Genomic DNA, 26,709 nt, shown 5'->3' on the forward strand with positions numbered 1-26,709 from the left:
AGCCTGGCACCTGGCGAAAGAGCAAGACTCAGTCTCAAAAAAAAAAAAAAAAAAAAATGGCTGGTCGAGGTGGTTCATGCCTGTAATCCCAGCACTTTGGGAGGCTTAGGTGGGCAGATCACAAGGTCAAGAGATTGAGACCATTCTGGCCAACATGGTAAAACCTCGTCTCTACTAAAAATACAAAATTTAGCTGGGTGTGGTGGTATGTGCCTATAGTCCCAGCTACTCGGGAGGCTGAGGCAGAAGAATCACTTGAATTCGGGAGGCGAAGGTTGCAGTGAACAAAAATTGCACCCAGCCTGGGCAACAAAGTGAGACTCTGTCTCAAAAAAAAAAAAAAAAAATTGGTATTTACTCATCATACCCCCCACTTTTTTTTTTTTTTACAAAAGTTTGGATTTAAAAAACATATTCTATAAAAATATTATTTATCTTGATGACTGAGTTTTTGATACTTAATGACATTCTGCATCTGAACTAGGTGCCTCACTAGCCCTGCCCTAATCCAGGCCCTGGTAGGAGACTGAGAGACAAGAGGAGGCAGAGGGTTTCCTGGGGCTGTGGATGAAGACACAGCCAGCATCTGCTCAGGATGGCCATCTGACATATGCACAAACATCTCCTGAGCGAGAGCTGGTGTGCACCCAGCCGCCGCCACCCAGGCGGTGTTCTCATGTGCTCGCCCCCATCACTCTCACACACGTGTCCTCACACACGCGTCCTCACACATGCAATTCCAAACCCAGAGTAGGCCCCAGCTCTTCCCCCTCCTGTCTGTTTCCAATCAGCTCACTCTTGCTCTCGGTTTCATTAGGGGGCTGAGGAAACTTGGCTTCTCTCTGGAGTTCATAAAAGCTGAGTTGGAGCCGGAGGAGCCAGGCCTGCGCCCTCCTGCTGCCTGTGCAGAGGGCCTGGGCTCCCCACCCCCACCTCGCAGCCACCACACCCTGCCCCAGCACTGGCTGCCTCTGGGCTCCCAGCCAGGAGGCCCTAAGGAGGAAGCCAGGAGGTAAACCTCCTCGTTTTCTGTGTCCTACATATGAGCCCAGGAGATGGCGGGCGGACATAGGGCCATGTCCAGAAAAAGTCCAGGCCTCTTGCTGCCAGGTGGGTGCCCAGAGAGGGAAGAATAAAGTAAACGAGTGACAGGGCTGAGGTCTCAGCTCCCACAACCTCCTGCCTGATCCCATCTCCTCAGGACAATCTAGGTGTTCTTATCCCAAGCACCTTCTCAGCTGGAGACACTGAAATCAGACAGCAGCTCCCACCGTGGTGGGCCAGTTCCTTTTCCTGGAGAGGAGTCCAGGCACCACCTGTCCCCTAGGCCCAGCCCTTCCTTTCCAGAAAGGGGCAGGGAGGCCCAGACAAGGGAGCTACTTCCCCCAGGACACAACGTAGGAGCCTGGGCTCCTTGGGAGTGCTCTTCTCCATCCAGGCCCCACACCAACCTGGGAGCATGCTGGGAAAAAACCAGAGCCTGGGGTCAGGCAGGAGCTGGGAGAAAGGAGCCGACAGGAGGGCAGGGGAGAAGGCTGTGCCTTCCCGCCCACAGCTGGCAGGACAAAAGGAGAACTGGGCCAGAGCTGGGGAGGCCTCAGGACCGGCCTGCGTTGTACCCAGCACCCACACACACAAGGAGTGAGAAGAAGTGGGAGGGTATTCAGGAGCTAGGTGGGCAGCCCAGAGGCCCGGCCTGGTCCTCCACGAGGTGCTGCATGAAGCAGAGACTGGCTTCCATGCCTACCCGCTGCTGCACCACGGCCCACTCATGAGAGCTTGGGGCTGTCACTCAGGGTCAGCCCTGGCCCCTTCACCTGGCCAGCTGCCCCTAGATGCTCAGCCACCTCCCCCACTGCCCCCCTCCGGGGCCCCCCATTTCTCACCTGGTCTGACTCCAGCAAGCACAGGCAGCGGGTGGTGGGTGAAAGCCATGCGCGGGGAGCTGCCCTGAGAGGAGAGGGCACTGCAGAAGTCCAGCTTTCCTGACTTCTTTAGAGAAGCCGGGCCTGGGGGGAGGAAGCAGCAACACAGGGCAGGTTTAGCTGGGCTGGGGTGGGCGCGGGGAAGGCGGGAAGCCAGCAGCTTGCTCCTTCTCTCCTCAGCCCCTCCCCACCGCCCCTTCCTCCACCACCATGCTCCCTCCTGCTGCTCCTTGCCCAGTCTTAGGCCTTGTTCTAGGCCTGGTTCTGAGGCCCTGTGTGTAGGCCAGCCAGGGGGTACTTCTGACCAGAGAGGAAAACGAGGCCCCTGGGTAATGTGGGGTGGTGTGCACCAGGCAGGGGGTGAGCAAGGGGCCCAACCTATGCCCTGGCAAGCAGGTAACGGAGAGAAAGGTGGGATGCAGAACCAACATCTGGAAAGGAGTGTAGGAGGAACCCTAGGGCACCAGCTTGAGAGCCGGGAAGGGGTGAATTTGGGAGGGACAGGCTGGTGTCTATGCCATGGTACCCTGAGCCACTGGAGGTTCTGGTGGGAAGAAGCCAGGGCTCCATTTAGGGAAGGGAACACACAGCCATGGACCCTCAGGAGGGACACAATGCCCAACGAGAGCAGGGACAGGGACCAGAGGACCTGGAGAGTCCTCAGGCTGCTCAGGCCTAGCTGGGCCCTGGAGACAGAGCCAGAGGGGAGAGGATGTCCCCAGCCAGGGGACCCAGAAGCTCAGCTACCATAGGATGGGTAATTTCAGGGATCTGTCCTGCTCCTGGTGCCAGAGGTGTGGGTGGCATTCAGCATGAAACAAGGGCACAGAGAACACCTTGTTTGAGATCTGTCTTTAGAAAGTCATCTCTACCCAGTGGCCATGGCATCCAAATGACAAAGCAGGGCCCTGGTGGGCCAGGTTCTTCTGGAAAGATCATCTCCCATCTTGGGCTGATAAGGTTGTGCCCAGGCTGGGAGGGATAAGATAGAGTCAGGGCAAATCTCTAGAGCTGCCATCCTCCCAGGACAAATCGCATCAGTTTGGATGAGGGGTGGAGGGGCTGCAGAACAGAGAAATAAGAGCTATCTTAACTGCGGAGGGAAGGGGCGGGGGAAGGGCAAACTCCCAGCCGCCAGCAGAGGTGTTATCTGGTGGCAGCTGTGTGCCACCTGATAGCTGGCATGGTGGGGAGGGGGAGCATCCTACCAGCTGTGCACAGCTGTCCCTACGGCCACACAGTGCCTCCCCAGCTGTTCCCTGTCCTGCAGCTGGGATGCTTAATTGGCAATTTGTCGCAGCCTAGGGAAACAACACACAGAGGGGTGAGGGGAAAAGGGAGCCAGGGGGTGCTGCAGGAGGATGTTGGGGGGCCGTGCATGGCAGGACTGCTGGAAGGAGCAGAAATGCAGAAATGGCAGGCACAAATACAGACAGCCAAGAAAGGAGAGAGCAGGAGCCAGGAAGAGGGGGGCTCCTCAGAAACTAGGTCTAGGCAGAGAAGCCCAGGAGCCCTTGCCTCAGGAGCCAGCTAAAGACACAGCCCTCTATGTACCACATGAGCAGTCCTTGAAGAAGGGGTCACCTACTAAGGCCCTGGCCAGGGACCCAGGATGTAGCCCAAGAGTCTCCCGGGCCTTCTCAACTCCTCTCTCCGCCTCTCAAGACTCCCCAGGGAAGCATGTGGCACATGCTGGCCCAAGTCCCTGCCTGCCACGAGGAGACCCTGGGAGAGACCTGAGAATCACGTGAAGAAGCCTGCTCACAGAGGCCAGCCTCCGCTGGTGGTCTAGAGGGTCTCCGGCCCACTCCCTCAGCCGGAGGCTGAGGTCTCCTCCCAGGAGGAGGAGAAGCTGCCGGAGTTTGCATTCATTCTGGGGCAGCAGAAAAGCAGGAGCACCTCCCAGCCCCACCCTGCTCCATCCCAGCCTCTGCCTGCCCACTTGGCCCTTCTCAGTAGGGGCATATCTGGAAAACATCAGACTCAGTGCCATCAGGTCAGACCCTCATCTTCTAGAGGAGGAGAATGAAGCCCAGGGCCCAGGCCTGTCCAGAACAGATGTGCCCTGTGCACAGCCCACACTCATGGGTCTGCACTCCCAGGCTCTGTCACACCCACAGTGAGGATACATACAGACTGTACCACTGGCACATCTGCGGGGGGCTCCTGAAGCCAGCCTCCTCACACACATGTGCTTATGCACATGCACACACACATGCACGTGTTACTCTCTTCCAGAGCCCTCTCCAGGTCTATTCGCACTTTTAGTCAAGAATGGAGGTGAAGAGGGGTGGGTTCAACAGGAAGAGGATCCCTAGAAGGGACTGGGAAGAGTTGAGCTGGCATCCTCCATATTCTCTCCCTTTTGCTAGCTTCACTGTCTGGTCTCAAAAGGACTGTGCTCATTCTTCACTAGACTCTGAGTCTCTCTCTGTAAAGCTGGGCCCTGAGTGGTTCTCATCTGGGAGGATGCTGTCTCACTAGGGGACGTTTGACAATGTCTGGAGGTATTTTGGGTCATCAAAACTGCGGCTGGGTGTTTTGCTGCTGGCATCTTATGTGTGGAGGCCAGGGATGCTGCTAAACTTCCTGCCATGCATAGAATAATCCCCACTACACAGAACGATGAGCCCCCAAATGTCATTAGTGCCTAGGGTGAGAAACTGCTTTAAACCATGAGGCCCACAGGGTGGGGCAACCTCTCTAGAGAAATACCAGGAGGGGCTGCGGCCACCCCACCATGGGGCACCAGAGACTTGACAGCCCCTCTGCTTCCCACTGCCACACCTATGGGCTCTGCTGCTGACTCTGACAGCACCCTTCCTTGCCTCCACTCCCTTCCTTCAGCCTGCTCTGCCCTCCCTGGAAGATCAGGAGGCAGGAAAATAGGTGGGTAATGTCTCCCGACGTAGGGAGAACTGGTGGGATGCTCACCAGGTAAACTGAGAGGGGGACAAAAAGTCTCTGGGTTGCTCTTGCTCTGGATCAGGACCCCTGCACCCATACCTGCATCCACATCGTTGGGCCACCCGCTGGACTGGCTGCTACCAGCTGCTGGGGAACGGCCTGTCCCAGGATAGAACACATCATCGACGGGGCTCTCCATCTCGCTGTCATCAATGGACTTGGGGCGCTTGGTGGTGCTGGGGAAGGAAGAAAGGGTCAGATGGGCCAAGGATGGTCTGAGGCTCCAGGGAGTGATCAAGTGTCGAGGTCAACAAACTGTGCACAGATGGCCCTCTGGGTGGGGAGTGATGCCAGCCGATAGCAGCACTTCTGGGCACTCAAAGCATGCTCAACCCCAGGATCAGCCCTAGGCCCTCAAGCCACCAGCTCCAAAACTGCTCCTCTTCCTCAAGCCCCTTCCTGATCTGTGATGCCACGGTCCTCCAAGCTGCCCACATCAGCGAAGTGAGCAAAACCCTCAGCTGCCTCCTGTATACCACCCATGGTTTCCCAGCAGCCCCCAGGGCCATGGTGAGGTGAATGGAGGTACTTGAAGGGACAAAAATGTCAGGGGGACAAAAACACCACAAAACTCAGTCATCAATACAAAGAATATAGTCCAATATTTAAAAAATATCAAAATGAATTCCGAAAATCTCACAATTAATATAAGCACCCATGTTTTAAAAAAAGACAGTGTGGACCCTGCCCAGCATGACTTGCCCTGGCCAGAACCCACATCTCCACCTCCCAAGCATCTCCCTCCCTCTCCATGCCACCCGTACCCCTCTAGGCCCTCCCCCACTCCAGCCTTTCCAATGGCTTCCTAACTGGCGATCAGTCCTGCCCACACACACTGCTGCTGGAGAGAGCTTTCTGGAACACACACCCTCAGCATCCCCTGCGTAAAACCCCTCAGGGGTCCCCACTACCCAAGGATGAAGTCTAAATGCTATCTTCTGGCCTCCAAAGTCCTCTGCAGGGTGGTCCCGCCAGTCTATGCAGGCTGGACTGGGACAGAGGCTGCCCTCTTCTCCTGAAACATTTTCCCCATATCCCCAACCTGCCCCCTGTGTGTCTGGGCTCAAATGTCACCTCCCCAAGACAGAGACTTTCTCAGACTCCCACTTCCAGGCAGAGCCATGCCTTGTGTGAATTTGTATCCCCAGAGCTAGGTGCTGCATGACAGCACGAAGCAGGAGCTCAGTGGGTGACTGCCACTGGTGGACTCTAAAGTGTTAGAGTCAGTACCCTCAATGAGAGGTGATATTCTGAAGCACCCCAGCCTCAGTGACACAGCTGCCTATAGCCACCTGGGACAGCCCTGGCCCTAGGGGGAGTGGAGAGAAGGTGGGAAGGCGGGGCCACTGGGCTCACCTGGTGGAAGGAGGGGAGGTGATGGACCGCCGTCCCAGGGTCACCTGGTTGATGTTGTAGTAGCTGGGACTCTCCAGGTCCGCCAGCGAGAAGTTGGGCCCTGATGCTGTCGCAACAGGAGCTAGGAAGAATGAGAGGATGATGAGGTTTGGAGATCGGGGGAGGCCTGATGGGGTCTGTTTCATTGTCATGAATGGTTTCCCAGAAGCCCAGGGTGAGTTTACTATTGGGCCAGGAGATGGGAGAAAGTGGGCCATCTGGGCTGCTGAGGAACCTCCTCCCAGCTAGGGGCCACAGGAGAAGAGACTTTGGTTGTGACTTTTTTTTTCCTCCAAAGCAATGGAGATTGGAGACAGGGCTCTCTGGAAGACTCTACTATACCCAGCCCAGCACCAACAGGGCCAATAGTATCCCAGAAACCGTCTGTCCCCATCCACCTCCCCTAAGGCCCCATTAGGAGGACATTCCATGAGGTCCCACTTCCTCAATTTCAATCCCCATTCCTGGCCTGGAAGGAAGGACTCACTTACTCTGTGATACTCTCACCAGCTCCGTCACATTCCAGACCCCGGAAGTCACAAAACAGTCCTGGAAACTTAAGTGCCCTAAAGAGGGGAAAGGATGACTGAGTCAAGACAAGGCCAGAAGGGGGCTGCCTGCCTGTTTGCAAAGGCCTTCCCCACTGCTGACTCCCCCTCCCAAGTCCCGTTTCCAGATCCAGGCTGGCCCTCAGGTCTACACCAAAGAGGGAGCATGCTCTAGGTATGCCCCTGTCCCCTCAGGACAGCAAGCTAAGCTCAGTCAAGGGACAGCTGAGCCAGTGCCCTCAATGAGAGGTGACATTCTGAAGCACCCCAGCCTCAATGGCACAGCTGCCTATAGCCACCTGTGAGGAAGAAATGATGGTGGCCAGGGCAGCCAGGGTGGGGGAAGGAAGTAGAGGGGCATGGAAGACAAGGGTGGTTGGGCAGGTGGGGGGGCACTGACCGTTGGGCAGTGGTTTGATGTCCGCATCTCCTTGCTGGTTTGAACTATCTGATTGTCCGGATTCTGCAGGAGACACAAAGGGGAGGATGTATCAAGAGCAAAGTTCCCCATAAGCACCAGCCAAGCAGCGACCCTCCAGCCTGGTGTAAGAGCAGGGAGGGCCCACCCCGACCACAAAAACCTTCACTCCACCCTCTCCCCAAACCAGCCCCAGGAGGCTCAGGGAGACCCAAAGCGGGGAAAGAAAGACAGGCTCATGCTCAGTCAGGTTTCTCAGCCTTGTCACTGCTGACATTTGGGCCGGATTGCTCTCTGTAGTGGGGACCATCCTGTGCACTGTAGGGTATCTAAGCAGCATCCCTGGCCTCCACCCACTAGATAACAGCAGCATCCCAGCTGTGACAACCCAAACTGTCTCAAGACATCGTCCACTGCCCTGAGGGGTAAAGTCACCCTCGGGCAAGAAGCACTGGCCAAGAGTCAAGAGCAAGGAGGGGTCCCAGGAGAGAAGCCAGAGACCATCTCTCTCCACATTGGGGATGAACCCAAGGGTGAACCCCCATCCCCCATCAGCCTCATCTCCCAGAGGAGCATCCCTTTCCCTTACTTGGTTAATTGAAGCCATTCCTGTCTGCCTGCGCCTCCCCCACCTCACCTTTATGCTCACAGGCAGTGCCTGGCAACCCAGAAGGGGGAGGTTTGCCCTGACGCTGTCGCCCGCTCTGTGCCAGCCTGTCTGGGCTGTCTCATGCCCCGGTGCCACAGCTGCTCAGAGGGAGCCCCGAGACAAGGGCTCATTGTACAGTGGGAGCTCACAGAGGGCTGGGGGCAGGGTGGAGTGTGTGTGTGAATATTTTGCTGAGCTTGGGAAAGCCCCCAACCCCCATCCCCATGGTCCTCAAAGCTTTGTGTGCCAGGGGCACAACGGGGACCTCCAGAATGCCTGCCTGGGCACGACAGCTGGCGAGAGGGTGGTGGAGGGGAGCCAGGCAGGTTGTGGGGCAGGAAGAAGGCAGGCATTTGGTGAAGAATCAGCTGCTCACAGGGGGACCACATGGGGGTGGCATCTGAAAAACGTGCCTTGGTATTGGCCAGGGCTTTGCCCGACTTTACAGAGCATTCCTGCCTCCTGAGTCTTGCTACCACCCTGATTCAACTTGCTGGTCCTTACCATATAGGAGGTTCCCAAAAGGTGACATCAGCCCAAGGATTGGGATAAGGGATCCCAGAACAGAGCTGGGTGCTGGGGCTGCAAGATAGGATGCAGCCCACCCAGGTGGCACCCCTGCTTACAGCGTGAGGGCCTCACCATGTCTTGGGCTGAAAGCACTGGCCACACTCCGGGCTGCTGCCTTCGCGTAATGTGTAAAAAAGGGTGACTGTTTCAGGCCCCACTCCCCCTCCACCCTATCCCCACTTAACTTTGATTTTTTTTTAATTCCAAAAAATAAATCCTATTGTAGTGAGTCAAGAAAAAGGAATTCTTTTTAATAGTGCTAAAAAGTGCTTTTAATATGGAAGGATACACTTCACCACCTCTGGTTTGGGGTGTAGCCTTCCATACCTCCCCTTTCGCTCCCCCCAGTAGTGTGTTTGGCAAAAGAGGTTCCCGCTCTGGGCCATCTCTTTGTTAGCGGCACCCTCTACTTTGGAGGAAGTCCACCCATGTTCTCTAGGAGGGCAACCTCTCTGTGCCAGAGCATGGTGTGAATGTGGACTTTCTTGACACTATCTCACTCTCTCACCTTGGCCCATGGCTGGCTTTCTGGGACTGATTTGAGCCCCAGCCAGTCCAGGAGTGGCAGCCAAGGGGCCTATGAAGCAGACAGTCCACCCCAGGGCCTCCTCAGACCCTGGTCCGGTGGCTGTTCTAAATCATGGCTTGAGAAGGGCACAGCCTCAGGACCCACTTGCAGAGCTCAGAGAGGGGCACATGGTCCCCACTCTGCAAACCAGGGGTCTCTGCTATGAACCCCACCCATCCTAGGGCCAACCTGGTCCCCACCAAGCCCTCCAGACCTGGATCAGTGGAGTCAAGGGAATAAGGAGAAAGCCTCAGTATCCACCCCATGGGAGCAGCCCCAACCCACTGCGAAAGGCCAAGTAGGGATGGCAAGCCATGTGCCCATGCACATGCACATGCATATGTGGATGCGCACGCGCATACCCAGCCCAGGGACAGCCGAGAGGGAACCCGACAAAGAGATGGAGGTGGGCCAGCGACTGAGGCAGAGACAAATGGGGCTCCAGGAGAGCACGACAGACAGGAAATCCTTCTAAACCAGGACGCATCCCTAAAACATTATTGCTGTTATTACTATTAGCTCTGTGTAAAGGAGCAAGTGGGAGCGAGGATCCGGTGTGAGCGAGGCCCCTGCCACGCGCCTCCGGGCGCTGCTCCGGGCGCTGCTGGCAGCCATTTTAAACCTTGGCAGCCATCTTACGGCTGGCGGCCCCAGCCGGAGGCCCACAATGCCGCCACCGCCGGCCCTTAACATGCTCAGCTCAGCTTCAGGACAAAAGGCAGAGACACGGGAAATCTGGACCCAGGCTCAGAGGCACAGGAGCCAGCCCTGCAGCAGGGGCAGCTGCAGCCAGGGCCCCACTGATCTGTTCAAGTGGTGTTCCTCTTCTCCCCTCTGACCAGCATAGTGAAAGGAGCAAGGAAGGCTGAGGCCAGGGGTGGGGGACACCGCAGCTCTACTCAAAGGAGGCTGAAGCCCTCACAGGCCATCTCTAGGCCCAGGGCCTTAACTAGTTCAGCAAGAGTAGACCCCTTCCCCGATAGGGCAGCAGGCACCTCAGGACACCAGGGACATGACGGGGGAAGGGCTCTGAGCACCCTGTCAGCTCAGGGATGCACCTTGGATAGATGGAGGAAGGAAGCTGGCAGGAACCAGCCAGTGGCTGCACAGCCCAGACAGGCCACTGGGTCCATGGTGGAAAGCCTCCTGGGGAGGCAAGGAGACATCCCACACCACACTAGATGTCCCATAGCACTACACGATATGGCCCAGCTTTCTTATGCGGTGGGCTCTTTGGGGAGCCTTGCCTTGAGGTCTGGGCCTGCTGTGGACAGCCCCCGGGCGACAGGAGCTACAGAGCATCCCCATGTCGTGACAGCCTTCCCTGTCTGGGCTCCCCAGGGGAGGAGGTAACCCTGGGATTCTGGACAGAGAGGAGGAAGACTCCATTAGGACGCCCCCTCCACAGGCCCTGCCTCGTGGCTGCTCTGCTTTTATCTGGCAGAATGGGGCTTATCAGAGCCACCAGCTGAACAAATACACAAATCCACGGTTAGTGAGAAAAACACTGCCTGAACTCTTTATCTCCTGTTCGCAGGCCCCGCACACTGCCCACTGCCAACAGCACAGGAGGGGACCTGACTGCAGCATGGCAGGGCTCTGTTCTCCACTCCGAAGGTGGAAGCCGGCCTCCCAGACTCTGGCTGGGCCTCCCACTCAGTCTCCACGCTCTGTCTCTCCGCCACCCCCCTTCTTCCCTCCTCGCCCCCGAGCCTGGGGTGGCTCGCCCCTGGCAGTCCCTGCCAGGCAGGCGTGCATGAGTGAGCCCCTGCCCACACAGGAGCCCCCTCCAGTGTCTGCTCTCTCACTGGGGACAATGGGCCAGCTGGTGGCTTGTGGGCCAGTGGCAGGGCAGGGACAGTGTTGGCTGACACAACTCGGGCAGGTGCCGGGCTCCATCTTTTATCTTTTATCCTCTCTCGCCGGCCCACGCCCCTAAGGACTGTCTCTCTGATTTCTCCAGTCTTCTGGGGCCATGTCCCCTGCAGCTTTTCCGGCCTCAGGCTTCTCTCCAGACTGCCTTCCAGCCAGTGGGGACATTAACTGCATACCCCCAAGTTCAGGGCCACCTAACCACCCTCCCAGTCTCTTCAGGGACTGTGGCTCCCAGCACTTCCTGGACAGACTGGTCGGAGATGGGATAGAGTGGGTGCTGTTGCCTCCCTTCGCCCACACCAACTCAGAGTTTCCCTCTATGCTGGTGCAGGGAGCCGGAGAGTTCTTTCTGTGTTCTCAGCTACTTCCCACTAGGCCCATCAAATGTAGCTGCCTAAAACCTGGGCCCAGCCACTATGTCTGACAGGTGCCCTGGTCAGGCTGACATTCGAGGTCCCGGGTTTCTGGGCCAGGCTAGGGGAAGGTGAGTATCTCAGAGCCCACAGCTCATTCTCGATGCTGTTTGGGGCTGTCAGGCTGGCTTGTGTCACACAAACACCCAGTTCTGCTGGCCATCCTTCTCTGGGGACCTGGGTTACTCATGAGATCCATGTCTCTGAGGGAGAGACTTCCCCTGCCCATGGTTCTGGTTACTTTGCAGGCTTCCAGAAGGGAGGGCTATGAAGGAATAGGCGCTAAGACTAGACTCTATCTCCATATGGGCCCAAGTAGGCTCTGCTGAATAAGCCTCCAAAACGGGATTTGGCTCCAGGTTCTGGGGCCACTCTCTATTCATTTGCACACCATGAGTTACTCCCCAGCATCAATGGCTTGTGGGCTGGAAGCCTCTGGCAGTGCCCAGACCAGAGCCAGGCTCAGCCAAGTGACCACTCTGGGCCCCTCTCTTCCTTGGGGGCCCCTCAGTATCCCCTGGAACAGCCACAAAGTTCCCTGCAAAATTGCCCTTCTCACACCAGCACCAGCTCCCCTTCTCAGCCCGTGGAACAAGCCTCCACCTTACTTCTTTTATTCAGCTCTTTGCCTTTCCCCTTGGATCCCCATTTCCGGTTTTACTTCCCTGTCTTCCTTGGCTTCCCTCTCTCTGTCCCTCCTTTGCCTTCCCTCACCTCTTCAGCGCGCCTCACTCTTGCTTCTTCTGCTGTTTGCAGGCATATGTGCATGTGTGTGCTTCCAAGAGAATTCTGCCTCTTCAGTAGAGCTCTGGAGGGGAAGCTCCAGCAGCCAGGGGAGCCCAGGGTTGCACATAAACTCTGATTGATAGCATGTTTTTAATATATATATTTTTCCAGTTACAGATGGGGAGATAGTTATGGTTCCCACTAGGGTGAGGGAGGAATTCCTGCTCACTATAGCCAACACTGGCCTCAGCTCCCACTCGAAACAAACTTGTGCTGTGAAAGGGGCCATGTATAATATGCTGGCCAGTTGCCCCATGGACTTTGTCTAACAAATTTTATGGAGGCTGAGGGGAGTACACAGATTCAGCCTTAGCCGAATCCACATATGCATACCCAGGCACGTGCATACACTTGGGTGCATACACTCATATGCTCAGATACACACACACGTGGACGTGCACACACACACACACACACACACACACACACGTGGAGGTGCCACCAGCTACTTCTCACTGTCAAGAATGGGTAGAGTGAGATGGTACATCTGGAGCCACCAGAGAGGAGCCCCCTTCAACTTTGCAGGAACCACTGGCCTTTGGAAACTGGGGAGAACAGCCCTTGGGGTATGCCTGCTCATCCCCTGGCCCTCCCAGGACTGACATCCCAGAAGCAGGTGGGGTTATATTCTGTTCTGCCCCTGGGCTGCTGCAACACCCCATCCTCTGAAGGCCTGATGTGATTCTGGGGCCAATCAATGGCCCTCCCGGCACTGCACCGGCCTCCTACTTCTCTCCCCCTTCCTCTGAGATTCCGGAGCATCCAGGGTACGGGAAACCCAATCTCAAGGGGAGCCAGAGGCCCCACCTGGAGCAATCAGAGCTGGAGAATGTAACTATTGTGCCTCCTGAAACCCAAGTCTGAGAATCTGAGACACCCTGAGGAGGGGAACAGTGGACAGATGGGGGGCTAGAGTAACGGGTCACAGAGGAGTTCTCCCTGTCTGAGCAAACAGGAGACTCAGGAGACCAAGGAAGTCCTTGAGAATGCAGGGCAGCCAGAGGGCAGATGGGGGGTGAGGCTTGGCCAGGGCCTGGGTTTGTGGGGCTTCTAGGATCTTCCTCTCCTTCTCTCCATTCCTCACCCTGCCCCACCAGCCAGCATGCATATGCACACACACATGCACACAAACATCCTGGGGTCATCCTGAGTTGGCGCATTTTTCCCTCCTGTCATCCCTAGAGTCTCACATGATTTAAAGCAGGAGCCTGAATAAGAAGCATAGCCCTCAAGCTGTGGGTGAGGGCAGGGATAAGGACAGGGAATCATGTTGCCCCTGTTATCATCCTCTCCCCTTTCCTCATTCCCTCCCTGCTCATAGGTCCAAAGGGGCTTCTGCCTTTGACCTCAGTGACCTGCTGGGGATGGGGGAAGAGGACATGGCAGAAGGGATAAGTGACAGGGAAGAGGAAGAAACTGAGTCACACCCACATGTGGTCTAGGCCTGCCCTGGATGCCCCTAGGGCCTAGGCTCAAGGTAAGCCATTGTGGGGGGTAGGGAAGGCAAGAGATTAGGTCACAGGAACCTGGCAGATGAAGGGCCAGCATCTGGATGGGACATTCCCCTCTCCATCCCCTGACCCCAGGAAGAACTATTTTCTCCATTCCAATGCATCCTGGCCTCTCTGGGTGCCCCTGCAGCAACGGCCAGGTCTGGCTACTGCAGGGCTCACAGCTCAGCAGTGAGGTTTTGGGAAGCAAGGAAAAAGCAAGTCTATCAGCTCATCTTGTACCCAGGAGACCAGCAGAGCAGGCTCACATTTCATTTGAAAGCCTAGGCCCCACACGGTGTTGAGGTGAAGAAGGCCTATCTCCTACAGTCCTTGGTTGCCTCCACTCCCCAGGTGGAGAGGGACTCCTAGCCAGAAGTCTTTCAGCCACACAGCCCATCACTGCCTCCCTCACTTAATGAGAAAGGTATTCCTAAACTTACAGTTCTCCTCCAAGAAAACAAATAGAACTCCCACCTCCCTTCCATCCCCAGGAAGTGGCCCCAGAGCCCTCCAGGGAGTTCTCTTGGTGTAAGCTGCTCAGCATTCTCTGCCCATCTCTGGTTCATTAGCAGCCATCCCCAGCCCAGGGAGAACACCTGGAGATGGGCCCAGGCATGGAGCGGTGGGAGAAGCCAGGAGGCACTGGGGAACTAATGCTCAGTTGCTCTTTCCCAAGGGATGACAGGCAGTGGCCAGCAAAGGAGAGAGGGGATATGCCCTTGGTGCAGAGCTGAGCACCTAGTAGGTAGACAAAGGCCCACCTGCCAATGGCCACTCCAGGCCCAGCCCAGCAGTAAATAAATAAGACCCCCAGCCACAGTAGCAATGGGACATGCGAGTGGGCCTGCATGCTCCTCCTGTATCTGCCCATGGTAAGGTGATCCAGCACCAAACCCAGTGCCTCAGACACCTGTCTATAGAGAGAACAAGTGGACCCAGGGCATGCAGGCAACACTGTCTGAGATGTTTCAGAGATACCTGGGGTAGGAATTCCATCAAAGCAGAAGAAGTTAAAGACAACAGGCAAAGAAAAGGCAAAGAAAAAGGCAAAGAAAAGGCAAAGAAGAAGGCAAAGAAAAGCATCTTGGGGAGATGAAGAAAGGCAGGAGCCATTGGCCTGGGTCTGCTTCACCTGTCCGCTGAGCTTACCCTTGGCCTACCCAGGGAAGTGCCCTTGGTCTGGAGCCTATGTGCACTGAGGGGGTACAATGTGGTGTTCTACCACTGTGGGTATCCAATCCTGGATAAGCTGGCCTTGCCCCAGCACAGAGGGGCCAAAGAGGGCACACTGAAGTGGAGGGTAGAAGGAAGAAGGAGGTGGGTGGCCAGCAATGGTGTACCAGGGCTTCCCCTGAATTCACATCCGTGCTCCAGAACCTACTAGCCTGTTACTTTGGCCAAATTATGAACCGTTTCCTCATCTGTAAAAGGGTGATAACACCTACCATTAGCATTCCTGCGTGAAAAATAAATGAGAAAATATGTATAATGAGGTGCTTAGCTCAGGGCCTGGCTTATAGTTGGGGCTACATAAATGTTGGCTGTCCTTCTGCCTGGATTACTATTTCCCTTCGTCTCCATTTGCTGAAAGCTTATTCTTCCTTCTCAGCTCTGTTCAAATGCCACCTCCCACCCTGGTGGGGAAGCTGTGGCTGACCCTCAGCACCCCTCCCCAGGAGCTCATGCTCTTGATGACATGGTCAGTATGTCCTAGATTGCAGTTTTTGGTGTCTTGCCCCAGAGACCACTGCCAGTGAGCAGAGGGGCTCCCTCGGGGCCTGGCCCAATATCATCTTCAAAAAGCCACAGTGAGGTTTCTCTGCAAATATAATGGCAGAACCTGGGCAGACACCTGTACAGGCATATCCCTCGCCACATCGTTGTGCAGTGGCCATCCAGTGGTCTCAAGATGGTCACCATACTAGAAATGGGGGTGGGGAAGAGAGGGCTAACAGGGAATAGGGAAGACAGAGCTTGTCCCCCCAGACTCTGGGAGTGCTAGGCCCAAGGCCTATCCAGCCCAGCCCAGCCTTGGAATACAGAAAGCTGAGAAAACCAGGAGCATGGGCGCAGGCCCATGAGCAGCCAGGCCAGGCGCCTCTCCTGGCAGTGCTGGCTAGTGCCACGACTCAGCCGGCAGCTGGAGCCAGCATTTCTGAGAGGGCCTGGGGCCAAGAGTCATGTGATGGTGGGGTCCAGGCAAGCGTCCCCCAGCCCCTGAAGCTTTGTCCCCTCCCCAACCTGATGAAGAAAAACTGACAGTGGAAAATGCCCTCAATACCCTGTATGCCAAGAAAAGACAGGGGCCCTGGGAGGGGGTGTCCCATCCCAGGGAGGAGCCTGCAGAGCCGCTCTTCCACCTCCACCCGCTTTCTCTATTTCCAGCACTGCCCTTTCTGGCCCTTTGAGCTGCCCAGGACAGGACAGGCTGGCCAGGCAATCAACCCCACCCCCAGCTGCTCTTAGGGCTATTAATAGTGTCCCCACCTCCCAGGGCTGGGCATCACCCTCCCGCTACCCCCAAATACACTTGCCCTTGGTCTAATTATTCATAAAGGGACAGAGTCCTCCAGACTCTAATGCCACCCTGGTATGAGAAGCAGGAGGCAGAGGCTCTGTAGGCCACTCGAGGGATGTGCCTGGGACAAGCAGGAGTCTGGAGAAGGAATGAGAGAAGGCAGGAAGCCCCAGAGCCAGAGAGCAACCAAAAGACAAAACTAAAACTAAAAGAGAGAGAGGGAAAAAAGGAGGAGCCACAAATAGAGAATCAGGGCCAAAGTGAAGAAAGAAGACTGTGGCAAAAAGAATCAAGAGAAGTACAGTACAAGGTTCTGAGAGAAGCAGGGAAAGAGAGCAAAGACAAAAAGAGAGAGCGGAGAGGAAATGATTCCTTTAGGAGAAGAAAAACAGAAAGAGAAAAACTTTCCTAGAAATCCTCATGAGTGGCTTTGCATGCACAACTGCTGGGCTGCATGCAGCTCCCAGCATCTGTCTGGTAGGCACTCAGCAGAGTGAGGAGCTGGGGAGACCCCAGGACAAGGAGCCACTATTCACCCACCTATGAATGCTTCTGAGCAAAGGAGGGAAGGGAGATGGAGAGGAGGCTCAGAGAAGAAACAACTGGCCAAGAAAAGGAAAGTGGAAGAAGACTGAATTCCTACAGAGCAGGAAATTCACTTTAGCCCAGGGCAGGGGAAGGTCCCTAAGCTCTTTGCCTATTTGCCTGAGGAAATCAGAAGGGACAGAGGATCGGCAGGGATGGGGGAGCGTTAGCCTCCCCCACCACCGCTCTCTGCACCCTGCTCTCTTTCTGGCCTTGTTCTTGCCTCTCTCCACTGTTCCCTTTCCTTGGAAGAATTCATCCAGGAAACCTCAGGGTATGGTATTAGAACCCACCTACTTTGGCTGGGCTCGGTGGCTCACACCTGTAATCCCAGCACTTTGGGAGGCCAAGGCGGGTGGATCATGAGGTCAAGAGATCGAGACCATCTTGGCCAACATGGTGAAACCCCGTCTTGCTAAAAATACAAAAATTAGGCCAGGCGCGGTGGCTCACACCTGTAATCCCAGCACTTTGGGAGGCCGAGGCGGGTGGATCACGAGGTCAAGAGATCGAGACCATCCTGATCAACATGGTGAAACCCCGTCTCTACTAAAAATACAAAAAAAATTAGCTGGGCATGGTGGTGCATGCCTGTAATCCCAGCTACTCAGGAGGCTGAGGCAGGAGAATTGCCTGAACCCAGGAGGCGGAGGTTGCGGTGAGCCGAGATAGCGCCATTGCACTCCAGCCTGGGTAACAAGAGCAAAACTCCGTCTCAAAAAAAAAAAAAAAAAAACAATTAGCCAGGTATGGTGGGCACCTGTAGTCCCAGCTACTCAGGAGGCTGACACAGGAGAATTGCTTGAACCCGGGAGGCGGAGGTTGCAGTGAGCCGAGACTGCACCACTGCACTGCACTCCAGCCTGGCGACAGAGTGAGACTCCAACCAAAAAAAAAAAAGAACCCACCTACTTCAGTTCACCCTGTGGGGAAGCGGGAGTTAAGCCCTAGCCACCTGCCTCCCCTCCTCAGGTGCTAACTTCCTCAACCCCTAAGGGAAAGCACTCAATACCCAGGCTGGTGACTCCAAAGGAGCCTCCTCCACCTAGGGATTTGCTTTGGTGCAGTGGAGACTGACCCTGGCTCACAGACAAGCAACAAACACAAATGCCCACCATAATCAGATATTTAAGTGGAGCCCTTCTCCCACCTGGAGGCTGGAAGCTAAATAGCCTCAACAGCCTTCCTCCAAATCTCACCTACACAGGGAACCTCTGGCTGGTCCACGGCTGGGGAAGTGGGAGACTCTAACTCTGGAGAGCATGAGAGCCCCAGAAACCTGGCCACCAGGCCACCAAGGCCAGGAGGTCCTGACCAGGAGCACCCCACTAGACCATGAGCCCCTTGAGGACAAAGCCTCTCTACTGGTTTTGTCGGCTGCTACATCCCCCACATCTCAAAGCACAGCTGCAGTGGATAAGGCTTTGAAGAGACCCTTCTAGATTCTTCCAACCATTGCTACACTGATCACTGGAACAGAGGCACCTTCTGCCTCCTGAAGAAAGAACAGCTTTCTTGCAGCCCAACCACTGACACTCATGTCCAGCAAATTAATGTGGAAACCCTGATACCACTAATCCTCCTGCAAAGCTGAGCTGGTTCCAGACACAGGACTGGAAACACTTGTGCCATACTCAAGGGCTGGAATGACCAGAGGAAGGAACTGGAGCCTCACTGAGAACAGCACAGCAGGGGAAGGCAGTGGAGCACTCTCTCGCAGGCCTGCTCCTCTCCTTGCCCTGGAGACCCTAAGGCAGCCACTGCCCAGAGCTGTCCAAAGGAAGCATGAAGAATCTAGACATTTGACTACAAATTTCTAACTTGGAGCCCTGAGAGCCTGGGCAGGGCTGGGTTGAATGGAAGGCACCGAGTGCTGGATGGAACCCTGGGCTTGGAATCAGAAGCCTAGGCTCCAAATCCTAGACTTGCTATTAGAACTTCAGCGTGTCTCTCCTGCTTCTTGGTGCAACACAACTATGACCTGCTCAGCACTATGAGATGTGAATGGGGATTTTTACAGAATTCTTTTTTCTTTTAACAGATTTTCACTTTTAGTTTTACATACCATAAAGTACCAAGCTTGCATGAGGACAGCAAAGGCTACTGAAGGGACAAAGTGACATTGATCCTCGAGCTGACAGGTGCCAAATTCCTCATTCATAACTCCCTGAAGGACCAAAAACGGACTTTCTCCAGGCTGCCAGGCCGGAGGGATCAGGGAGCAGCGTGGCTCAGGGAGTGAAGTGCTGCACACCCGGATGCCGTAGCTAGGTGGCGCAGCGAGTTAACATTAGCTGCCCTCGGAGGGCTGTGGCGGGGCACGGCCTGCGACTGGCCCAGAGCTCTAGGGGATGTGGTTCCCTCTGCATATCCAGGGGGCCCAAGAGGAAGCAGAAGAACCCACTTAGGCCCAGGCCACTCGAACCCTGGGCTATACACCAAGGAAGGAGCTACTGGTGGCAGCAGCTCCTGTTGCTGTCACTGCCAAGCACATCCCGTGATGTGATGTGAGGACTGAGTTTCCCGTTCGCATTGATTAGGAACAGCTTGCAGTGCGGGGGCTGGATGGAAAGGGACCGTGAAATGGGTGGGCGAACAGGAGGTGGGGGATCTGCCAGGTGCATAGCCTGGTTGAGGGGTATCCAGTGAGCCCAGTCCCACCCTGTGTGGCTGCCGCTCTGAGTCCTGCCTGCTTCCTTCAGGACCGAGCTGCCCTCTATTTGGGGGAATCTGAGGCCATGTGACCCCAGGAGTATCCTTTTTTTTTTTTTTTGGCGGAGTTTCACTCTATATCCAGGCTGGAGTGCACTGGCACGATCTTGGCTCACTGCAACCTTTGCCTCTCAGGTTCAAGCAATTCTCCTGCCTCAGCCTCTCGAGTAGCTGGGACTACAGGCACACACCACTGCAGCCAGCTAATTTTTGTATTTTTAGTAGAGATGGGGTTTCACCATGTTGGCAAGGATGATCTCAATCTCTTGACCTCGTGATCCACCCGCCTTGCCCTCCCAAAGTGCTGGGAGTACATGCGTGAGCCACTGCACCCGGCAGCCCCAGGAGTATTCCTAACGCACCCAGGATGCCCTCACCTTTGGGCAGTGCAGACTTGTCTATGCACTTGGTAAACACTTGAGAAGGAAGATCTCTACCCCACCCCCATAAAAAGTAAAAAAATGAAGACTAAAAGTCAGAGATCAGGAACCAGAGAGAAATGGAGAAAAGTCAGGAAGAAAAAAAAAACAACAGCGCTCTCTGCAGTGGCGGCAGCAGCCGGGCAGGCACACCCTCCCGGGCGGGCGTGGAGAAAGGCCCCTTTGTTCCACTGGGAGGTTAGCCGAGGTGAGGCCTACCCCCCCACCCCCCTGACCCTGGGCAGTACAGATTGCTTCACAGGGCCCCGGGCTAGTCCTGGTTGCTTCCCTGGCCCCCCAATCCTCAGGCCCTAGAGCAAAACAGTCTAGCTGGCTGTGGGAGGGCTGCTCCCTACCCCCAAGCCTTGCCAAGCACCAAGGGTCACACATGTAGGGCTGGACTGGGCTCCTCCAACAGGTTCTTGGACACCTATACCATTAGCAACTTGTCCAGGCTTCTCCTAAGCTATGGGTTTCAGGATAGATTCTGCACACAGCAGGCGCCCCACAAAGTCATAGTCAAAGAGTGCAGCACAAGCTGGGAGCTGATGCCCCAGGAGGCAAGGCTGGCTGGCCACGCCCCTCCCACCCACAGAGAGGCTCCCGGGCTCTCTCCTTCACCCATTCCGGATACAAGTCCTTTCCAATGGCCTCAGGCTCTGAGCCAGGAATGGCCCATCTAGGACTTCCTCAGAGTGGCTGGGCTCTGTAGTGGGTCCCTTGGAGAGGTGGGGCCTGAGCTCACCCTCTCTGTTCTCCAAGGAGCCGGCCAGAGAGGAATCACCTGTCCCCAGTAAAGGGGAGCTGAGAACAGGCCCACCCCCACCCCCAGAGCCTGCCAAAGCAGAGGCTGAAGTGGAGGGAGGAAACAGAGGTTAAAAGCATCCCTCTTGGCAGGGTGTGGTGGCTCACACCTGTAATCCCAGCACTCTGGGAGGCCCAGGTGGGTGGATCATCTGAGGTCGGGAGTTCGAGACCACCTTGGCCAACATGGTAAAACCCCGTTTCTACTAAAAATACAAAATTAGCCAGGCGTAGTGGCTAATTTTTGTATTTTTAGTAGAGATGGGGTTTCACCATATTCCCAGACACTTGGGAGGCTGAGGCAGGAGAATCACTTGAACCCAGGAGGCAGAGGTTTTAGGAGCCAAGATCCCGCCACTGTACTCCAGCCTGGGCAACAGAGTAAGACTCTGTCCCGCCCCCACCCCCCAAAAAAGCATCCCCTTGCCCTGCAGCATCCCCATCCACTGGTACCACTTCCCCAACCATTAGGGCTCCTGGCCACTTCAGTAGGGTTCCCCGAACCCCTCAGACCAGACTATTTCCACCTTTTAGTCAAAGCAGAGTGGCTTACACTTGGCCAAGAAGTGTGTCCACTTTCCAACCAGTGGCAGGCAGCCTCCAGCTCCCACCCCAAGCATGGACAGCAGAAAACCTAGAAGGAGGGATTTGCCTGGACTGTTCAGTTCCGAGAGTCCCCTGGCCTCACACTGGGGGGATACCTCCTCCTCAGGAGCCGGCCTCCCACTAGCTTCCAGAATGCAAGTGAGAGAAGGGAGGAGGAATACATTGGGTGTCCCCAGCCTCCCCAGGCTGTGTGCCAGAGGCTCTGGCCTGGGAAGTGAAAGAAGAGAGAAGAGGAAGGGGAGAGGGGACAGGAGCAGACCCAGCCACCTGCCCACAGGGAGCAGCAGCAGCTGGAATTACAGGGAGCCTGAACCATCAGCCCTTGAAATGGCTGCAAGAGGCATCAGCTCAGATACACAATGTCCTGCCAAACCTCAGTCCTTTAATTCAATTAAGTACGGGACAGACTTCCCAGATTTGTCTATGTGTAAGTGCATGTGAAAATCTCGATGTGCTCCAACCCCGGGATCTGTGCTCTTGTGTGCATGTTGTGCATGTGGATGTGTGAATCCTAATGGTGGAGAAGTAAGATGAGAGAAGGCAAATGGGGATGGGGGATGGAGACAGAAGAAAGGTCAGACGGTGGCTCAGGGGAAGAGTGGGGACCTCAATCTTCCCAGAGGGACGAACTCCAGACCATGGTTCTCAACCCCTACACCCTGGGCATTGGGCTGTTTCATTTTCTTCAGGTCTAACTTTTTGCTCAGACCTACCCCTTCCCACCTTGCCCGTACAGCCCCCAGAAGGAGGCTCAGCAGTGGTTTCATAAAGCTGGGTACATTTCATGTGCTCTGCACTTCTCTCCCTGCAATTATCTGGGTCCTGAACTTTTCTTTTTTTCTTTTCATTTTTTTTTTTGAGACAGGGTCTTGCTCCGTCACCCAGGCTGGAATGCAGTGGTGCTGTCATAGTTCACTGCAGCCTCAAACTCCTGAGCTCAAGGATCCTCCCAGTTCTCCTAAAAAATTAGCCGGGGGTGGTAGCATGCACCTGTGGTCCCAGCTACTTGGGAGGCTGAGTAGCAGGGACCACAGGTGCATGCTGCCACCCTGGCTAATTATTTTTTTTTTACTTTTACTAGAGGCAAGTGCTCCCTATGTTGCCCAGGCTGGTCTCGAACTCTTGGTCTCAAACACCCTCCGGCCTCAGCCTCCTAAAGTGCTGGCATTGATTACAGGTGTGAGCTCTTGTGCCCAGTGCAGGTCCTGAGCTTTGAAAGTCATGAGCCTCAGGTCATGCCTACTGAGGTCCAGATGGAAGCCTGTGCTCTACATCATTGCAGGCAGGACCTACAGAAGAGGTGAGGACTTGCCTGGGGACAGGTCCCTGGAAAGGTGTCCTGCTCTGCCCCTGGAGCCTGGCAGACACCCCTGCAAAACCCCTCTTGCCATCCAACCACCCCTCCTGCTTGAAGGCTCCAGAGAAGCAGGAGCTGGGAGGGTCCCCACCTCACCCCAACTTAGGGCAACCCCTTCACCTGTTCCAAGGGTCACTTGTAGCTATGCTGTCCTGGTTCCAGCTGCCTTTCTCCCCTTAGGCCCCAAGGAGCTTGCCTCTCTTCCCGGCCCTCCAGGATCCCTGAACAGCCCCCTTCTGGGAGCAGAGCCAAAAAGATGGGAGAAGGATGTTTATAAGCTGCTAAAAGGGAAAAGGAAAAAGTGGGAGGTGGGGCAGAGAGGCCCAGGCTTCCAGGTAGTATAGACTGGGGCCCTGGTGGGGAGGGAGAGAGGGAGAGCGAGAGAGCGGGAGGGAGGGAGGCTGCCTTTCCCAAGGAGTCCAACATCTGGTTGACTGGACAAAGAAGTGCCCCCTGCCCTGCCTAGCCCACCACAAGCAGACCTCAGTGTGCACACTCAGGGGTCTCTAGGCCCCGTGCTGGCCTGCCAAATGACAGTTTCTTGACATTCTTATCCTGACCCACAGGACTCTGAGAACTACTGGGTTTTCTTTTTACGTATTTATTTTTAATAGCTTGTTTCCCTCTCCTCACCCTGAGGAGTACAGGAGCAGAGAACCTGGGGAGCCAAGGCTGGGGGTGTGCCATCAGGAGCCGGCTTGGTGGGAGTGAAAGCGGAGTCTACAGCTCACAGGGCTCCCAGCACACAGCTAATGGGAGGCTGGCAGCGGCAAATTGTTGTTTACTTTTAATTAAGTAAACAATGTCGGCTTTCCGCCTCCTCCCCTGCCATCCCAGCCAGTAATTTGGGGGATGACAATGGGGTTGTTTCCTTCCTCCTGCTTTCTTCCCTCCCTCCAAGCACTCCTGCTTGCTCCCTGCTCTGCACAGGCATAGCCCTCAGAACTTGTCTTTGGTCGGGGAGGCTCCACCCTGGAGGAGGGGAAGGTCCCACTGACCTGCTACGGGCTGGGCTCAGCAGGCTGTAGGTTCTACCTCACTAGGGATACCTCAGGTGAACTGTCAGGTTCACCTGAAGGTGATAAGTGCAGCCTTGTCCAGAGACTCTCTAAGCACTGAAGGTGTGAGCCATTCTCGTTTTTTTTGCTCCCTCCCCTCATATCCCTCCTCCCTAACCAACATCTCTAAAATCCAGAAAGTAACAGTCTGAGGGATGCAGCAGCAGGGAGACCACAGTCCCAGGTTGGGAAGGGATTCCCCAGGATCCAGAAAACAGCAGGTGGAACCTCCTGTTTCAGGTCAGGGCAAAGGCCACAGCCCCTGAGCCAGTGGGCTGCTGGGGCAGTACCAGCTTTCCTTGGAAGCAGGGCTGGCTTCATAACCTTGGCTTCCACCATTGCTGTCTTGAAATTCTTAATTTTTGAACAAGGCACCCTGAGTTTGCATTTTGCACTGGGCCCCACAAATTCTGGTGACCAGCTGGTTCTGCTCAGAGACCCAAGTAAGTGAGGAACAGAAAGAAGAATGTTAAGCTAAGACAGCTTTTCACCCCTGGATCCCCTGGATCCCCTGGCCTCAGGTATAGGCACTGGGCTCCCCTGAGTGGTGGAAGGGCAGGCAAAAGGGGCCCACCCCACCCCCGGGAGGCTGAATTTCAAATGAAGTATCCTGAAGGGCAGGACTCCACCCAGGATCTTTGTGAAAACAACGTGCTTCTAACACCCTTTAACAGTAAGAGTAAATGTCACTGGGTAGGTAGGCCTACCCTATGCAAGCCCACCCCCCAAGCCCTCTGCAGGCAGTGAGTACCTTATAAGTGCGGCACAACTGAGCAAAAGAGAGAAAGGGAATCCCTCCCCTCTCCCTCCTCTGCCTCCCGAGGATCAAACGGTGGGGTCCGGAGCAAAGCCAAGCCCTCATGCTCCCCGGTGCCCTCCTCCCCTTAAGGCCGAAGAGACTCTCCCAGGTGTGTGTACGTTTGAGGTGGTGGCGGGGTGAGGGATCAGGGAGCCTGAGTCATGTGCGAAGCCAGCTCCTCCCACTGCCCGCCTGCTTCCCCAACTCCTTCCAAAGGGCGGGTACTGTGGCGGCAAAGTTGGCTGGGGCTGGATGCAATTTCAGCCGCAGAGCAGGGCTCCCTGGCTGGAAGCAATTTTCTCATTAGGACCCCAAGCCTGCTTGCTCGTTGCTTTTCAGCCCTTGCTCCTGCTCCCCTTCTGCGAAACCGCACCCCACAGGCCTCCCCACAGACCACTCACACGCACAGGGAACCACACGTGTATTGAGAGGCGACTGTGGGGTGGCCCCTGGGGGGCTGGGTGCAAGTAGAAAGGTGCTGGCACAAAGACCCCAGCCACAGAGGCTCGAGGTGAGATGAGGACTCCTTACCCACGCTCCCACACCCAGAAGCTGACCCCTCCTGGGCTGCCCTACACAGAGAGAGGATCCTAGACTCCAGGACCCAGAGGAGAGGCTGGGGAGCCTGGAGCCAGCCGAGCCTGAGGGCTGGCCTACGTGACACTCCCAAAAGAGACCCCCAAGCACTCAACCCGTCCCCTTCTTCCTCAGCTGAGCCTGGGGTGAGCACATAGGTCTCAGGACACAGACCCCCTCCCCCAGCCCTGAGGCAGCTCCAAGTGGAGGGTGGTCTTGGCTGAGGGAGGAGGAGAGCCGAGGCCCCGTGAGGGGCGGCTCCTCACTCCGCAGGCACATGTGGTTGGACTTAAAAAGCTATTAGGGAGCAAGGCACTGGCGGGAGTGCGGCCGGCCCTCGCACCAGAGGCAGGGGGAGGGCAGATGCCGACGCAGTGAGCTCAGCACTGCCCTCCCTGGCGGGGCCCCTGGATGCAAGAAGGACTCGGGGGACCCTTACCCCACAGGAGAGTGGGGCAGGCCCTCGGGGAAGGGCAGGCAGGCTGCCAGGCCTGGGTCCAGGCACAGATTCTGGGAAGCTCAGCTATCTGAAGACTCTAGGCCTGTGATGGGGCCAACCTCTCAGTGGGAGGGAGAAGTAGGGGAGGGGAGGGTTGTGCCCGGGGCTTGGATGGGGCCCAGGAGGGCACAGACAGGTCCTGGGCTTTCCTCCAGCCTTCTTGGGGTGACAGCTGGCTGGAGGTCTCCTAAAGGGTGTGTGTGTTTGGTGAGGCTGGAAAGGGGGGATTATTAGAAGATGGGGGCAGAGAGAGAAGGGAAAAGTGGGCCCCACCCATCACGAGGCCAGAAAGAACCGACGGAAAGTTCCCTAGAGCCGCCAGCTTGTAAAAAACTCCTTTCTTTCCAAATTATGAACATTTTTTAACAAGGGGGGAAGCCCCCCCAGAGCAGTGAGCTAGGACTTCATTAGGACCATGTCTGTCACTGTGGCTGGTGACTGAGGGGTGTGCATCTGCTGACATGAAAGTGTTCCCCAAAACCTGGGCCATCCCTCCTTGGACTCCCTACCCCAACCCTCCTCAGGTCTGCTATTTTCAGGGCTCTAGGCACCACCCTGCTGTGCCTAACCCAGGGAGGACCCACTGCTGTTACAGAGTGACATGGGTGCCAGGAGGGGCTGGGGGTACACAGAGCAGGACCCTAGGACAGGCCACTTGCTAAGGACTCAGCTCCAACTCTTGGTGGAGCAGGACTCCCTGGGGTACTGGCCTCAGCACTCCCAGAAGTGGGCCATAGGTTTGGGGTCCCCCACAAGAGTGCAGGGAAACATCCCACCCAAGACTCTGGAGACTCTTCTGAGCTCCTCAGCTGCTGCCCACCAAGCTCACCTCCAGCCCCCTAGGAACGCAGAGAGCAGTGAATAAATGGGGAGCTCAGGTTACACACTGCCTCTTCCACTCTGTGGCAAGCAGGAGCTCTGTGTTTTGGAGACATTTAATCTGCCTGACAGCCCCAAGGGGTAGTTATTTTCCCCATCTTTACAGAACATAGAGGCTCAGCGAAACCCACGAAGGTCAGCTGGAGCTGGGATGGAGTTGAACCTCCTCCACTTGTCCTCCAACCCCCACTGAAGGCCCAATGGCCAAGCTCCTGGGACTCTCCCTTCTCTGTCCAAATCTGTCCACAGTAGAGATGGGAACTGGGGGAGGACCCTGGGCAGGGCAGGAA

The 26,709-nt window shown here is 55.9% G+C and overlaps 1 protein-coding gene across 9 annotated transcripts in view; it reads right to left on the minus strand.

The window, feature by feature from the left end:
• NFIX (nuclear factor I X) overlaps positions 1-26,709 on the minus strand; it is a 103,505-nt gene that overhangs the window by 18,464 nt on the left and 58,332 nt on the right. For 7 of the 9 annotated variants that reach the window (XM_021676709.2, XM_021676705.2, XM_012436042.3 and 4 more), the window contains exons 3-7: positions 7,236-7,298; positions 6,779-6,853; positions 6,249-6,369; positions 4,932-5,068; positions 1,887-2,009 (exon numbers count right to left, since the gene is read on the minus strand). In XM_021676709.2, coding sequence (XP_021532384.1) covers positions 1,887-2,009; positions 4,932-5,068; positions 6,249-6,369; positions 6,779-6,853; positions 7,236-7,298 — 519 coding nt within the window. The remainder of the gene's footprint in view (positions 1-1,886; positions 2,010-4,931; positions 5,069-6,248; positions 6,370-6,778; positions 6,854-7,235; positions 7,299-26,709) is intronic. The other 2 variants (XM_064381778.1, XM_021676706.2) reach the window with 1 other exon arrangement.

Source organism: Aotus nancymaae, unplaced genomic scaffold (genome assembly GCF_030222135.1).
Source record: "Aotus nancymaae isolate 86718 unplaced genomic scaffold, 86718_ANA_hifiasm-v0.15.2.pri h1tg000028l, whole genome shotgun sequence".
NCBI lineage: Eukaryota > Metazoa > Chordata > Mammalia > Primates > Aotidae > Aotus > Aotus nancymaae.